Source organism: Kogia breviceps, chromosome 20, assembly GCF_026419965.1.
Source record: "Kogia breviceps isolate mKogBre1 chromosome 20, mKogBre1 haplotype 1, whole genome shotgun sequence".
Classification (NCBI taxonomy): Eukaryota; Metazoa; Chordata; class Mammalia; order Artiodactyla; family Physeteridae; genus Kogia; species Kogia breviceps.
In genome coordinates this window covers 16,192,806-16,207,888 of record NC_081329.1, presented here as the reverse complement: position 1 = coordinate 16,207,888, position 15,083 = coordinate 16,192,806, and the positions used below count along the sequence as shown (strand labels likewise).

Below are 15,083 nucleotides of genomic sequence, written 5' to 3'. Positions count from 1 at the left end.
GCTGCAGCCCTTTATATTGCAAAAATCTGTGACCTCTCGTGGTTTGCAAAAATTAGAACTGCCTCTTTATATTATATGAATTATGCAAGTATATTTACTTGAGTGTCAGCACGTATTTTAATGTAAAGATGTCAGCATCTTAATAGACTTTTCATACATTTGAAATATATATATTCAGAGCTATTAAAATTGATTAATTCCTGTGGAAGGAACTTCTAGGAGCCATTTTATCTGTTATACTAAGGATTTTTTTCCCAAACAAGTTATAGTGTAGAATAGTTTTAAATTAGATATAGTGTTAAAAGAAAAAAATCACTGCAAAATGAGTTTGGCTAAAATGAGGCCTATTACTGATTGAACTTCAGGTGTTTCTTGGTTCTTTGTCTCAATTGTTCTGCTTGTTGAGAACTTTAGAAAGGTGAGAATTTGTGGTATTAAACAGGAAAGAATGGCATGGTATTTGATTTAATGGTGACTTTCTTTTTGCAAAATTAAGTTTATAGAGTTCTTACAATTCAGTCTTACTCCAAATAGTGTTCTCTACTAATCTGTAGGAGCTACTCTTACAAAATATGCTTATGAAATAAGGTGATTCCTTTTTAACAAACAACGAAAGTTTGTCTCCTTAGAAGGCATCACCTTGGAAGACTGTTAGTATACTATGCTAGTACTACTATTGCCAAAATACTTTTTAGAACCACACTTTTGGAATTAATTGCTTTGAAGCGTTTAGTATATTCTGTTAAATATTCTCACTGCTGGCAAATTTTTATTCTTTGAGGTTGGAGCTGAATTTTTCAAATATTCCAAAGTCCCTTGCTGCTAAGGCTGGTAAATAAGGAAAGCGATTGATATGAAATGTATTGTATATTTTTTTGGCCTTCCAAATAAGGTGAGATTCTAAGGCAGGAATTGCTCATCTAAGGAGTTCTGGAACTGGCTTAAGAGGATCGGTAAATACTCTGAGTCAAATGCAGAAGGGGTCTATTTTATTTGTTATTTTTTGAGCCAGAAATTATGGACATAATCAGACATGTGATATTATCTACATATTTGTAATGTTTTATGAACAGCTGACTTTAAGTACTTGATTCTTTTAAGTTCTTTTATAAAAATATTTGAAGTTTTTATTGAAATATTTCACATTTATAAACTATCCTTGGATAATTCTGGTGACAGTTAAGGAAGTCATGTACTTCCATTTTTCAGAGAATGGTACGATCCCAGAAAAAATGTCATCTACCTATTCTTGTTAAGTCTGTCCTTTTAACTCATGACATACATTTTAAAACTATCTGGTAGAAATGATGTATGTGTGCAGTATCTGAAAATATGTTGCTTGAGTAACCAAATTCAGTACTACAACTTATGCTTAAAGATTTCTGTATAAAAAGACACTGCGATTGGTTATTCTGAAGGTGCAGTTTGTAAAAGTTCAAAGAATGTTTCGAACGGTATTTTAATGAATAATACAAAACTTCCTCAGTTATGAGTATTAATATCTTGTTGCATGTTGCCCACCTGCCTCATGTTTAATACTCTATCCCTTTTCCAAATATAGGGTCAGTAGCTCTTTCTTGGCCATGAAAGCGTCTGACTTCTTTTAGTCTCCTCAATAACCTTTCCATCCGCCATTCTCTCATCTACCTTCCAACTCCTTATAATTAAAAAAAAAAATCCCACTTCAGGAAAGAGTCTCTTTTAATTCCCTTTCTCTAATTAATGTAAACTTCTTTTCAGTTACCTTAAGAAATTCACCTTCTCATCTTCCTCAGGCTTCTCCTAAAAGTTAGCTGAATTTTATGTGTATTTATTCCTCATCTAAGTCTTACTGGTAAGGCAGGGCAAATGGGACCCTGTCATAATGATGACCAAAAAAGTGTTCACCCAAAATATAATAACACATTTGTCTGCGACAAAAATGGAAACAAAGTTACGTAGATTACTAGGCTCAAGAATTTTATTCCACCTTCTAAATAACAGTCATCACAATTTACCACTAAAATTCCTGACTTTATGGGCAGGAGTAGAACTAATTCTGTTGTTTCTTTTACTTCCTAAAGAAGCTCACTCTAAGAGACACTGTTGATTTCCCATCTCAATCCATTTCTTCTGATTTCCTGGAAGAACTTTGTTTTTATATGGGTTCCTGGTCTGCGGGACCCATTGTTTAATGGAGGCTGTGCTCTTTCAACCTGCTTAGGTAAATAATGATTGTTTATGCCAGTGATGATGGTCTCATTCCCACTGCTTGTTACTGTGGAAGCAACACACTTGACCTAATCTTAGTCAGTGGGGTTGGAGGAGTCTGCTGTGGAGCTGCTCAAAGCATTTTCTTAGTAATAGACGTGTCTAAGAGGAAACGCTTCTTCGTGTTTTGGATATCGTTGTGTTACATGGGACATCTAGAACTGCTTGGATCATGAAAGAAGCAGAGTGACTACTGAATGTGGTAGAGTAGAAAGGTGGAAAGTCTGTGATAATACTGTGATGCTGAATTAACCAGATCTGGAAACTTCCTTCCTCTGGACTTCTTGCTGTATAAGATTATACGATACACATACATTTGTATTATACATACAAATAACCCCTCACTGTTTAAGACACTTCCGGCCTGGTTTTTCAGTTATTGATACTTGCAGTTGAAACTACCCCAAGTGATACTCACTGATCCCAGTATTTAAAGATTCTTCCGAAGTGAAGCTGTTAAGTATCTCCCTGCATTGAACCTGCAATCAGAAAATACTAAAATCTGATGGTAGCTCACCAGTTACCATCCTCACTATCCTGGTTTTTCCTCTCTCACAGTATCTGCAGTTAATTAGCTTCTTTATTATTTTATTTCCCTAGCTCTGAAGGAACAACCTGGAGCTGTGTTGTAAATGGTAATTGTTATCTGTAATTAACTATATAAATTCAAAGTTATATAGATAGTACTCTTTCTTTGTTACCTTTTACTTAGGGAGATCAGCTCTCTCAAGTAAAGGACTTCTCCATTTTAATAATCAGTTATGTGGTAATTCTGGTGCTATTTTTATTTTATATTTAATCAGAAAATCGAATTTGGGAGTTATTTTTATCAGAATTGCTTTCTTTTTCACTCTGGTATGAGATATTAGACAAAATGAATTTGAGGAACATAAATGCAAACAAGCAAAAATTATTGACATTGGGAAAAGCAACATGACAGGTGAAGTCTGAGTTCCAGTTCCCATCTGTAGAATCGGGAATTGTGATTTTTATTCTGCAGGATTGTTGGTATTTAAGTAATATATATAAACATTTATTAGAGTATCTGACACACAGTAAACAGGCAACAGAATGTATTCCTTCTTTCCACTGCATAGAATCAGAGTGCCTGGAACCTTTGCCTCTTAGCCTACATGGATCTAGCCAGCTTATTGTTTATGAACTGCTCACAAGCCCACAGCTCATTTGCCTCTGGCAGGACTACTTCTGACTTTCCATTCAGAAAGCAAGTCCATTCCAGAGAGTTATTTTCTTCACAAATGAAACGTAAGATTTCATTTTGAAGGATTTCAGACAGTACATGTAAAGAAACTAGAATGTTATCTGACACACAGTAAGTACTCTGTAAATGCCAATTATTTTATTTTTATATCTTAAATATAATAGTGCCAACCTCATAGTTTTTAAAAATTGTTTTGAAATCTTTTGTTGCCAGTCCTTGGATATTCTTTCTGATTACCCAAATTTTTTAAAAAAACCTTTTAACATCTTTGGAGAGTCTGCTCTTGCATAATTTTCTACCCTATAGCTGTTAAGTTTAACCCCCCCCCCCCCCCCCCCCCCCCCCCCGCTCTCAGGTATAAGGCTGTCTCCTGTAAACTCATGGGTTTCTTAGTAAGCCTAGATTCCAAACCGTCCTTTCTGTAGTTTTCACTGTCAGCTCATAAGGACTCACATGCAAACTTGATAACACAAAAAGTTTGTAATGAGAGGATATGTGTATATGTTTTAAGCTGTCTAGTGTTGTATGTTTTTAATGGATCTGTTGTTGACATAATTTGAGATTTTTCATTAAAATATCCAAATTTCCAACTTTTAAAAAATAGATGTTATTATTTAGAGCAGTTTTAGGTTCACAGAAAGTTGAGCAGCAAGTACAGAGATTTCCCATATAGCCTTTGGCCTTTCCAACTTTTCTTTTAAAATAGAAAGATCTGGCAACAGTTCCCACATAACAGTGCTTGCTTTGAGCTTAAGAGGAGCTGTCCTATTTACTGGGCTGCCCTTCTCCATTTTACCAGTTTGCAATCACACCCTTTTGTATTACAAGCAACTGCCTTCATTCATGTACCTTTCTAACTCTTAAAGGTATTTGAGAGTAAAATTTTCTTGTGGAAGAAAATCACCTTGACTTGTTGCAATAAAAAATTCTATAAGAATCTGCTGTGCCTTAGCCTATTGAAGCTACAGAAACCTACAAAATGTCAATATTTTGACTCTATACATTTGAACTCTTATAGTGAACTTAAAAGTTATATATATCAAACAATCCCATAATTAAGTGAATTTTAATTTGATACATTAAATCATGTAGTCTATAACCAGTGATTAAGTTATAATTGCAGAGTATATGACACAATAAAGCATGTTACCATTTAAAAATTTTCCTAAATAGATCGTAATACTCAAGTGCTATCTCTAGTTAATTTTCCCTATAGTAGTATCAGTCCATACCTGCTTTTTTAAAAAAGTTACCACACAGGTCGTCATTTCTCCATTGCCAGTCGAATCCAACCACATCTACTTCTCCCCTCCTACCTCTGAACTCCTTCCAAGCTGTCTCTACTGCCTGCTCACCTAAGCCAAAAACCTGCTCATCTTGTTTTCACTAAGTCACCTCTGCTACCACTGGATTGTAACTCTTCTCTCTGCCCGCAGTCTTGTTCCCTTGCTTTTTTCTTCCACATGGGTGCTAGAGTCGTCTTTTTAAAATTTGAATTTGACCATGTTATTCCTTTTAGTAGCTTCCTAACTCTTGCCAGCCTCCTTAGCTGAAAGCCTGGTTGTCACAGAAGGTGGTGACATGACTGATGGAAACGTGTCAGCAGATGCAATGTAAAGTTTCTTTAGGGCAAAGGATATGGAGACTCTTAGAGTTATTATTCCCCGCTGAAGCTTTCCTACTCGTGTTTCCTCTGTCTAGAATGTACACTTCATTTCCCCGATTCTCTCCTGAGGTTAACTCTTACTTGACTTTTAAATGTAGCTCAGATACTGTTTTTTACCCCGAATACCCCACCACCCCTTTCCCTGTTTAGGTTGTTTCCTCTGTGTTCCTGTAGCTCTTTGCATATGTCAATCATGATCCAATGTCTTCTACGGGACACTGTTCAAAAAATACTGTAAAATAAGTGGTCCATGTCAAACAGACATAGAAAACAAAATTGAGTCCTCTAGAATTTCTAAAAGCCTTTAATATGCTAAAGTGCATCAGTATTCTCCAAGAGAAGGATACAGTATGAAGCATCTTCCAAGCAGGGCACTGAACCATCTATTTGAGCTATTTAGCTATTTATTTTAAATTTCCAGTTTCTTAATTATTCATTTTCATATCAGCGTGTGTGTGTGTGTGCGTGCATATGTGTGTGTGTGTGAATGCAAGTGTTAATAAGGAAGAACCTTTGTATTCTATTACAAGTTAATTACTAAAGGGATGTTGCCTATTAGCTTCAATTATACATCATGGCCCATATCTGGGAGCCCTGCCTCCCAGGTAAAGAGCATTAAGCTAAAATACCTTTGTTTAGCTCACAGGAAACATCCTGACAGCCCCACCTGTGAATGACAGCGGGGAGGGAGAAATTAACACATCCCCTCCGGAGGCCGACTGGAAACAGGAAATGTTTGGTCTTAACGCTCTCCCCTTTTAGTATAAAAGAAGTCCGAATTCTAACTCAGGCAGGATGGTTCATTGGGGGCACAAGTCCACCAGCTTCTTGATCTGCTGGTCTTACAAATGAAGTCGCTATTCCTTACCCCTGCAACTCGTCTCTCAATTTATTGGCTTGTCGTGCAGCTAGGAGTTCGAGCTTGGACTCGGTAACAGGAGGGCTATTTTCTTTTGTTCCTCTGAGGATATTATACAAATTGATAGTCTTCTGTTTGCTCATGTAACTGTTTCCTTGAAGTTTTGTGTTTGGGGCTTGTTGAGTTTGGTGCATGCCTTGCATGGTTTTGTTTTGTTCAAACCTTTTCTGTATTTGAGATTCCTGGTTGACTTGTTTGTAAATATTTAACTCTGTTTATCATAGCCTGCCTCAGGTGATAGGTGAAAAAGAGTGACTCGCTTTGTTATGGGCCAAGCTGATAGCTGTCATTTGGAAATGAAGGCTTCCTGGGAGTCAGTAGCTTCCTAAGGCCCTGCTACCTTAGAGGCTGCATCCCCGTGTTATTCAGGGGGCAGATATTGCTGCTGTCCGCTGGTTGGAACGAGCAGGGCACCAGGAGAGTGCTCTAGCGTCCTGCTGGTCCACGTGTCCCCGCACTCTGTACCCTGAGAGGCGCTCCTGCCCTACCCTCCACACTCTGGTTTGCGTTGAATCGGTTCAAGGGCTGGGAGGACCTTCAGACTGCTCCTACTTTGCTTTGGTCTTAAGTTTTGGGTCGTCATTAGTTCCTGTATTTTCTTTATCTTTTTAACGCTGATCTTTTCCTTAAATCTAATCCCATCTTTTTTTTTATCTTTCTAAGTTTCCTCAAAGTTTCTTGTCAGTTTATGGTACTATTTGCTTTCCAGCACTGTTACAGATTTGCTTTTTAAAAGTCAGTTTTGATATTTCCTGGAGAAAACGGGATGGGAAAGGGAAATTGGCTAACCTTCGTTTACTGTCTTGAAGCATCTAAACCCTTTATTGGAAAGGATCACCTAAAAACCCTCCCTTGAGCTACCCAACACTGCCAGAGATGCATGAAATCAGTATCTTGAATTGCTCTTTTTCAGTCACTCGATGTGCTGTGTGCCCGATCAGAGCAAAGACCACACTATTTCCATCTCCTTGGAAGATGCTGGATATATGGTAGCTGTTCAGTTGAACTTAGTTTTAGTTACAAAATACAAGTTTACACAAAATACAAAGTAAGGAGATAAATGATTGTTCTATAAAAGGAATCTTTTAACCATAACTAGTGCCTCTCTTGCATTTCAAGATCTGTTTGTTTACAGTTTTAGGGACTATAAAGAAATGTGGATGCCAGTTAATCACACATTCTGACAAAGTTTTCTGTTGTTTCAGCTTTCTTTAGTCCCAAACAGATTCAGCGCAATGCTCTCAGAGAACCTAGAAAATAAAATTATTAATGAAAGGCTATTTAAATTTTCTCTGGTGTGATTACAGTATTACTTCAATGTGTGTGTGTATGTGTGTTACATCCAAAGAGTACTTACCTGTCAGCATAAAGATATGGCTATATGGCTGTAAGAGTGTTTATCAAAGTATGGTTTACAGTAGTAAAACTTGGAAACAATCTAAATATTGATGCCAAAAACTCAGCCTCTGTGCACCAGTGCCAAATCACATCTCAGAGACAGAGTTTTGGAAGAAGTAGAAAAGAATAGCTCCATTGCTTTGCCAGGCAAACGGGGACACAGCAGGCTCGTGCCCTGAGAAACTGTGTCCCAACCTGGGAGGATTTGGTGAGTTTTATAGCAGTGGTTCAAGGGCAGAGTTGCTAACAAGGATCAGGGTGTGTGCAGGGCCTGCACTCCTTTAATTTGACCTCAGGTGGTCTCGTCCCTTGTCTCTGCATCCCCTCCCTAACCCGATTAGCAACTGTTCGAATCTGCCCTTTAGAATTCAGGGAAGGTCATGGAGGCTGGAGTCTGTTACCTACAAACCAGAAACGGAGGACACATAAAGGCTTCCATGCCCAGGAGCCCCACAAGGTCCTGCTCAGTTTCAATATCTAATAGTATGGAGTAGTTTAAACAATATACTAGAACATTATGCAGCCATTTAAAAATATTATAAAATAACATTTGCTGTTTGGAAAAATAATTTTTTTCTAATGAGAATGAATTATTTTTGGAATAACTTTTTTAGAGTTATTTGAAAATAGCAAAAAATTCAAAATTAGTTTGTGATAAAGATTCAGGGAATGATACTTGTTTTAATTAAGTAGAACAAATATCTGCCATTTGGTCTAACACAGCTAGTGTAGAGGAGGAAGAAGCTTTCCTTGATGCTCTTAGGGTCCCTGGCTGGGTCTGAAAATTAAACTGACAAAGACAGATTAATAGAAGAAAAGCATAGAAATTTAATTAATGTGATTGTTACATATTATTATTAATTTAATTATTAATTAATTATTAATTTCCTTCAAAAGGAAATGAAGACCCAAAGAAACAGACCTGAGTATTTTATGCTGGGTTTGATGAAGAGTGGACCGTTGTGGAGGAATATGGTGGGTTAAGGGGGGAATGAGGCACGTCTTGGAGATATTGTGGGTTCAGTGCCAGAGCACCTCAATAAAGCAAATATTGCAGTAAAGCATGTCACATGAGTTTTTTGGTTTCCCAGTGCATATAAAAGTTATGTTTACACTATACTGTAGTCTATTAAGTGTGCAATAGTATTATATCTAAAAAGCAATGTATATATTTTAATTAAAAATACTTCATTGCTAAAAAATGCTGTCATCTGAGCTTTCAGAGAGTCACAATCATTCTACTGGTGGAGGGTTTAAAATATTGCAAGAATTACCAGTATGTGACACAGAAACATAAAGCGAGCAAATGCTATTGGAAGAATGGCACCAATAGACTTGCTGTGTGCAGGATTGCCACCATCCTTCAATTTGTAAAAAAAAGGAAAAGAAAACGGCAATATCTATGAAGCACAATAAAGTGAAGTATGCTTGTAATTGTAGTAAACGGGGCAGGGGGCATGTGGTTGCAGGGTACAATGATGACATAGCAAGGCTGGTTTGTTAGGATTCTTCTTGGTGTCCCTGTGTCTTCGGAGATAAGGATGCTCCTTTCCTTTTGGCATGGGGAGGGCACCTCTTAATGAGGTTTTATGACCTGTTTCAAGGAAGAAGGGGCTGGGGGGAGGAGGTCAGAGTAACCTTCCTGTTTCTGCTGTTTTCTCATACTCCTTTAGCTTAAAATATGCAAGATGCCAAGGTGCCACATTTAGGGGTAGCGTGTCCTGAACCCCATCAATTGCCATGATTAACCTGTTGTGGAATTCGTTAATGACAGTTTAGCTCTCATTAATGTTACAAATATTACCTTTAGTTATTTTTGATACCTCATTTGTGGAGGAAACTTGTCAAAAATTCTAATAAATGTCAAGAACATAATTATGGGAACAGTGAATTGAACACTTCTAGCCAATGATTTAAGTAAAAATCATTTTAATCAAATTCACTTCGTTTTCTATAAAAATACAGTGTGAAAAAATGAGTTAAAACTTTAGTATTACAAATTTAGACAGGCTTCAATTTAGATGTGTGTTCTAAATGCTTATTTAATAATAGCTAACATTCTGAACAATTATTATGGTATTTTGTGGGGAGGGCTTTACATGCATTATCTCACTTAATCTCACAGTTCTTTTAGGTAGATGGGTATTTTTAACGTCTGCATTTACCATGTGAGAGAGAAGGCTTGTCCATGATCAAACAAGTGAATGGTAGAGGATTTGATCCCAGGAAGCTTAATTTAAGAGGCCGTGCTCTTAATCACTAAGATGCTCCACTTGGCTTTGAACTGGTGGATGCTTTTGTGATCAGTATTCCCTTAAAGCATTGGACACCTTAGGGTCCTAAGATAACAAAGAGGAATAAATAACCTAAGCCATTTTATTGATTACATAATGTTTATACAACTGAGAAGGCTGTTGGTATCCTAGTCCAAACCTGATCCCCAAAGGAAACTTTCACAAAAATTATGTTAGTCCTAATATTGAATATCTTCTTGAGTCTTTTCTCAACCATGTCTTCTCTTCAGTCATAACCTCACTCCATGGGATGTCAGAGGAGACATCTATGATTTCTCCATAAATCCATCCCAACACTTTTGAACCTTTCAAGCTACCTAAAATTTACATATTTGAGAGGCTAGATTTTTATCAGAAGGCAAAAAGAAGTCATAGTCCAAAAAAGAAAATGAGGAAAATAAGAGGTTTTCTAAAGCTACTAATTGAAGCAACCAAAAGAAAAGTAAATTATGTAATTGCTAGATCTTTCAAAGGTATTTTGAAACTTGAAAAAGTTTCACGTCCGTTTGGATATTAGGCTTCCTTTCAGCGTTAACTCATTAATACTACTTCACATTTTTTCCTTTGGAAAGATTATGAATGTTGGTTAGCATTCCAAGTGATCCCCCAAAAGATTTGGTTGGTAGATTATAACTAATAATTGCATGCCTGCAATTAAAAATAAAATAAAATTCTGAATGTAGAATGTTAAAGTATATGGGTCTTAACACTAGTTGGCATTTATATTCACCTGCTAGTAACAAAGACTCCCAAAATAGTAACTTAAACGTGATAAAAGTTTTTTTCTCTGCATACGAGAAATCAGTTTGACAATTCCATAGCCATCAAGGACCCAAGCTACTTCTTCCTGCTGAGCTCTCCCTAGTGTATGGCTCCCATTCTCAGGGTCACTCCTGGTCCAGTATGGCTGTTAGAAGTTCAGCATCAGGGCCAGGCTGGAAGGGCAATTGGACTCATACCAGTTTTTTTGTTCCCTTTTAAGATGCTTTGCTGGAAATTCCACCTCACACCTTTTCTATGTTTTATTGGCTGGAACTTAAGTCTACAGCAACAGCTTGCTGCAAGAAAAGTTAGAACATTGCTACTCAGAATAAAGTAAGGCTTCTCTTATTTAGGAAGAAGGGGAATATTTGGTTTCGAAAAGCAGCCAGCGGTCTCTATCATAAGACTGTAGGAGACATCTCATCCAGACTTCTAAGTTTAAGCTCTTAAGGCCCAGGCTTCCCCAGCTATCTATACAGCTGGGCAATAGCAGAATTATAATCAGAACCCAGATGTCTTGCTGACCTGTTCTAAATAGCGGGCTCACAATTGCTTCTCCTGAGGATGAATTAAAGTGATAGTAAATGGATCTAGCCCTAATACAAGAGTTTTTCTTTGTCTCTTTCCCTCACCATCTAACTCCCCCTCTCAGCAACGACCCCGCCCATATCTCAGAATAGTATTGCCTGGTTGTTCGAGAAACATGATTGTTTTCCCCTCAAGATACAAGTTTTATTGGCCATCTAAATTCTGTTCTTAAAATAAAGTAGTTTTAGTAGACTTTAAAAATATTTAACATTTGTTTTTTACATTAATGGTTTTTATAACTTTAGATAAATTTTTTTTTCTTAAATTTTCTCCTACAGTATAGCTGAAATACAGAAAGATGTGGAATACAGGTTGCCATTCACCGTAAACAACCTGACAATTAACATTAATATGTGAGTAGAATTGTATCCTATTTTTTCATGTAATAGGACTTTAAAATCTTTTTATTATTTTGTTTCTTAGCTATTAGAAGTAGACTGTTTAAAAGTGAATTTATTCCTTTTCTAGTATTTATCTCCCTCTCTAGTATAGTTTATTAAACTTAGAATTTTGTGAAATAAAAAATTTTTTAAGTCATCATTGTAATAGATATGGCTGTAAGAAACTGTAAAAGAGGAAATGTAATAAAAAGACATAATCGTTTTTATTGTTTTGCACTAAAGTCTAAGCTAGAGGTAGGCTCAAAGAGTAAGAATGATAATGACACACACTCAAAGGGATCATGTGTGGAAAACCATTAGAGATATAGGCACTTTTACATCAGAAATAAGTGAAAATATTCTAGTTTTCGGCAACAGATACACTACGTCAACCAGAAAGTTGAAGACTGAATTTGATCTGCTAATTATTTTTAAAGAAAAAAAAAAGTAAAAGTTGAAAATGTAATCATGAGGTTATTAAGTTATAAAGAGGAAAGACTGGACAAAGTGATTGCTGAAGTACTCATTTAGCCTTAAGTGCGGTTATTAGTCTTTAGCATGAAAGAATTAAGTTATTAGCTCAGATTGCATCAGGTGGCTAGCCACTAGAGTGAGTGAGTGGGTGAGGTAAAAAGGCACTTAACTTGAGGATAGGAGCCATCCTTGTTCATCCTCCTGTCCTCACTGCCTAGCATGGTGCCTGTACGTAGGAGGCCTTGTTAAATCCTAGTTGAATGAGTGGATTAAAGCATGACTGTGTAACAGTGACCACCATTATGCTGTGTTATCTTGATATATGGGAGTTTCTGAATCATCACAGCAGCCCTGCAAATTGGAACAAATTACAGACAAATAGGTAGTGAATCGTGTAGTGAGGAGAAGAACCCAGATTGGTTGGGGTCCAAAGGCCATACATTGCCTTTTTTTAACCAAACTAGTTTAACATCTTCAACTATATAAATGAAGTAGTTTTATCTCTCATCACATGCCTTAGGTAAGAAGTAAGTAGGAGAAGCCAACAAGGACCCAGTTTTCTTCTTGACAGGGTTGCCAACGAATAGTTTTCTGAGCCAGAAGGAGAAGAGTGGCAGTTTAAAGGGACGTACTGTTCTGAGTTTTAGAGATTTGGAAAACGGTTCCATGTCCAGTAAACTCTGATTTTTAAAGGCTTTACTCCCTAATTTTAAATTTGTAGTAGTTCAAAGAAGGTTAAGATTTTTACTCTTCTTACTTTTTGTATTGAGAATTTACTGTTAATTTACTTGAAACCATGTGATTGACCTCAAAGTTGGGAGAGATGTGTTAATCGAGACATTTAGAAGAGAGCCCTGTAGAACCAAAGCATGATGACAGCTACACTGTTCCAATCCTAGCACTTCCCATTTTATCCACTCAACTCTTTAAAAAATTCAGCATATAATGAAATAATTGTTGGCAGTATTCAAAAGTAGGAAAGCCATAAGAAAAGTATATGGCCGGAACCTGTGGTCCATTAAGTAGCCAGACTGGGTTAAATTAGGTTTCATCTGATAAAAATGCCTGTTCTAATTTTAGCTGAGATTTTGGATAGTTTGGTATATTGTGTTTGAAAGCAATTAATTGGCATGGTGTGAAGAATAGTCTATAATTCACGGTATCCTTATTCCACTTTAAGAAGGTTTTACTATACTGAATTACTTTATAGTCTTGTTGCCAAAGTGTATCTTTTTGTATACTTTCAATCAACTCAACAACCATAGTAGAGCACTAATTACTGAGTAATCCACATGAAAGTATGAAAATTTTATTTGCTTTTAAGTAATTTTGTTTTAGGATTATGACTGTATAATATCACATTTGTTGTCTTTGTTTTTGTTTTTTAATCTGTTCTACCTTTACCAGATTGCTTCCTCCACAATTTCCTCAGGAAAAACCAGTGATCAGTGTTTATCCACCAATACGACATCACTTAGTGGATAAACAAGGAGTGTATGTTACCTCTCCATTAGTAAACAATGTATGTATATAGTATAATTTATTTCAAAAATGTTCACTGTATTTAATAGATAATCCTGATTTGAAGATTATTTGTTTTTCAGTGGTGAGGACCTGTTGATGTTAAGAACCTTGGTTCATAGTAGATCTTTTATAGTGGTTAGGAAGGGATAAAATTCAAATATGCCTTAAATTTTTTAGGATATATATATATGTATATACATGATTGATTAATGTGAAGGACTGTAACTTAAATGTACTCAGTATTTACCTTTGAACCTTCAAATTATTGTCAATAGTGAAATGTGGAAATATTTCAGCTCCATTATTGACTAAATAAACTTTTAACCTCATTTATGGTATTGATTCTATAAGAAAATATTGTAAATTGTGGATTGCTGATATGTTCAATTGACATAATATCCTTTGCTTTTTATTTAATTCTTGACTTGCAAAAGTGGATTTAAGATTGAGTTTTACAGTTAAATTATCCTAATGAGACTTTATAATCTTTTTCTGAAGATGAATTTGATCACCGTGTATTACTGTTACTTTTAGTTTACAATGCACTCAGACCTTGGGAAAATTATTCAGAGTCTGTTGGATGAGTTTTGGAAGAATCCTCCAGCTTTAGCTCCTGCTTCAACAGCGTTCCCATAGTAAGTATGTTTATATCAAAAGAGTTTGTATATACATTTATTTACTTTTGATCTAAGTAATCAAAATATAGTTTAAAAATTCAAATAATGTTAAAAGGCAATCGTCTGCTTTCCACATCCCCACCTTCGCACACAGATACATTCATACTTTTCAGAGGTAACTGTGTTTTTCTTTTTTAAGCTGCTTCTCTAATATTTACCTTCATCTTTCTGAATAATGTATACATACTGCTATCTCTTGATTCTTTCATTTCATTTCATTTCATTTCATTTCATTTATTTATTTATTTTTTTGCGGTACGCCGGCCTCTCACTGTTGTAGCCTCTCCCGTTGCGGAGCACAGGCTCTGGACACACAGGCTCAGCGGCCATGGCTCACGGGCCCAGCTGCTCTGCGGCACGTGGGATCTTCCCGGACCGGGGCACGAACCCGTATCCCCTGCATCGGCAGGCGGACTCTCCACCACTGCGCCACCAGGGAAGCCCAGATTCTTTGATTTTAAATACTATCTATTGACTTCCTATTATGGATTGATGAGGATTTTACTTATCTTTCACAAACCTTCCTTTTCCCTCATCCTCTGAGAAATTTTTGATTTTTACTTAAACTCATGTTTGGTACTTTCATTACATTGACTCTCTAAATGTTCCTTGCTGCTGAGCCTAGTACTTTATAGTGATTATATTTCCCTGATGGTATAACTTTTTGCTTTTCTCTGGAGTTAATAATTACTTTGATTTTTCCATTAGTTTTATCTTCTTTGATCCTTTTAATTTTCCACATCTTTTAGCAGCTCTGAAAAATAGCTTTCAAATTGTTTTTTCACATCATCAAACCTGTCAGGTAATCTCTAGGTTCTGGTATTTTCTCTTTGCAAACATTGCTCCATTTTCCCCCTCCATTCTGAATTAGTTAGTCTACAACTGCTATAAAGCTGTCATCCTGGGATTTCCCTTTCCCACTCTCCTGT

At 36.4% G+C, this 15,083-nt stretch overlaps 1 protein-coding gene across 3 annotated transcripts in view; it reads left to right on the top strand.

Moving 5' to 3' along the window:
- Positions 1-15,083, top strand: part of VPS37A (VPS37A subunit of ESCRT-I) — a 38,676-nt gene that overhangs the window by 1,477 nt on the left and 22,116 nt on the right. For 2 of the 3 annotated variants that reach the window (XM_059049436.2, XM_067022637.1), the window contains exons 2-4: positions 11,378-11,452; positions 13,361-13,475; positions 14,012-14,112. In XM_059049436.2, coding sequence (XP_058905419.1) covers positions 11,378-11,452; positions 13,361-13,475; positions 14,012-14,112 — 291 coding nt within the window. Of the gene's footprint in view, positions 1-10,731; positions 10,845-11,377; positions 11,453-13,360; positions 13,476-14,011; positions 14,113-15,083 lie in introns of all 3 variants that reach the window. The other variant, XM_067022636.1, reaches the window with a different exon arrangement.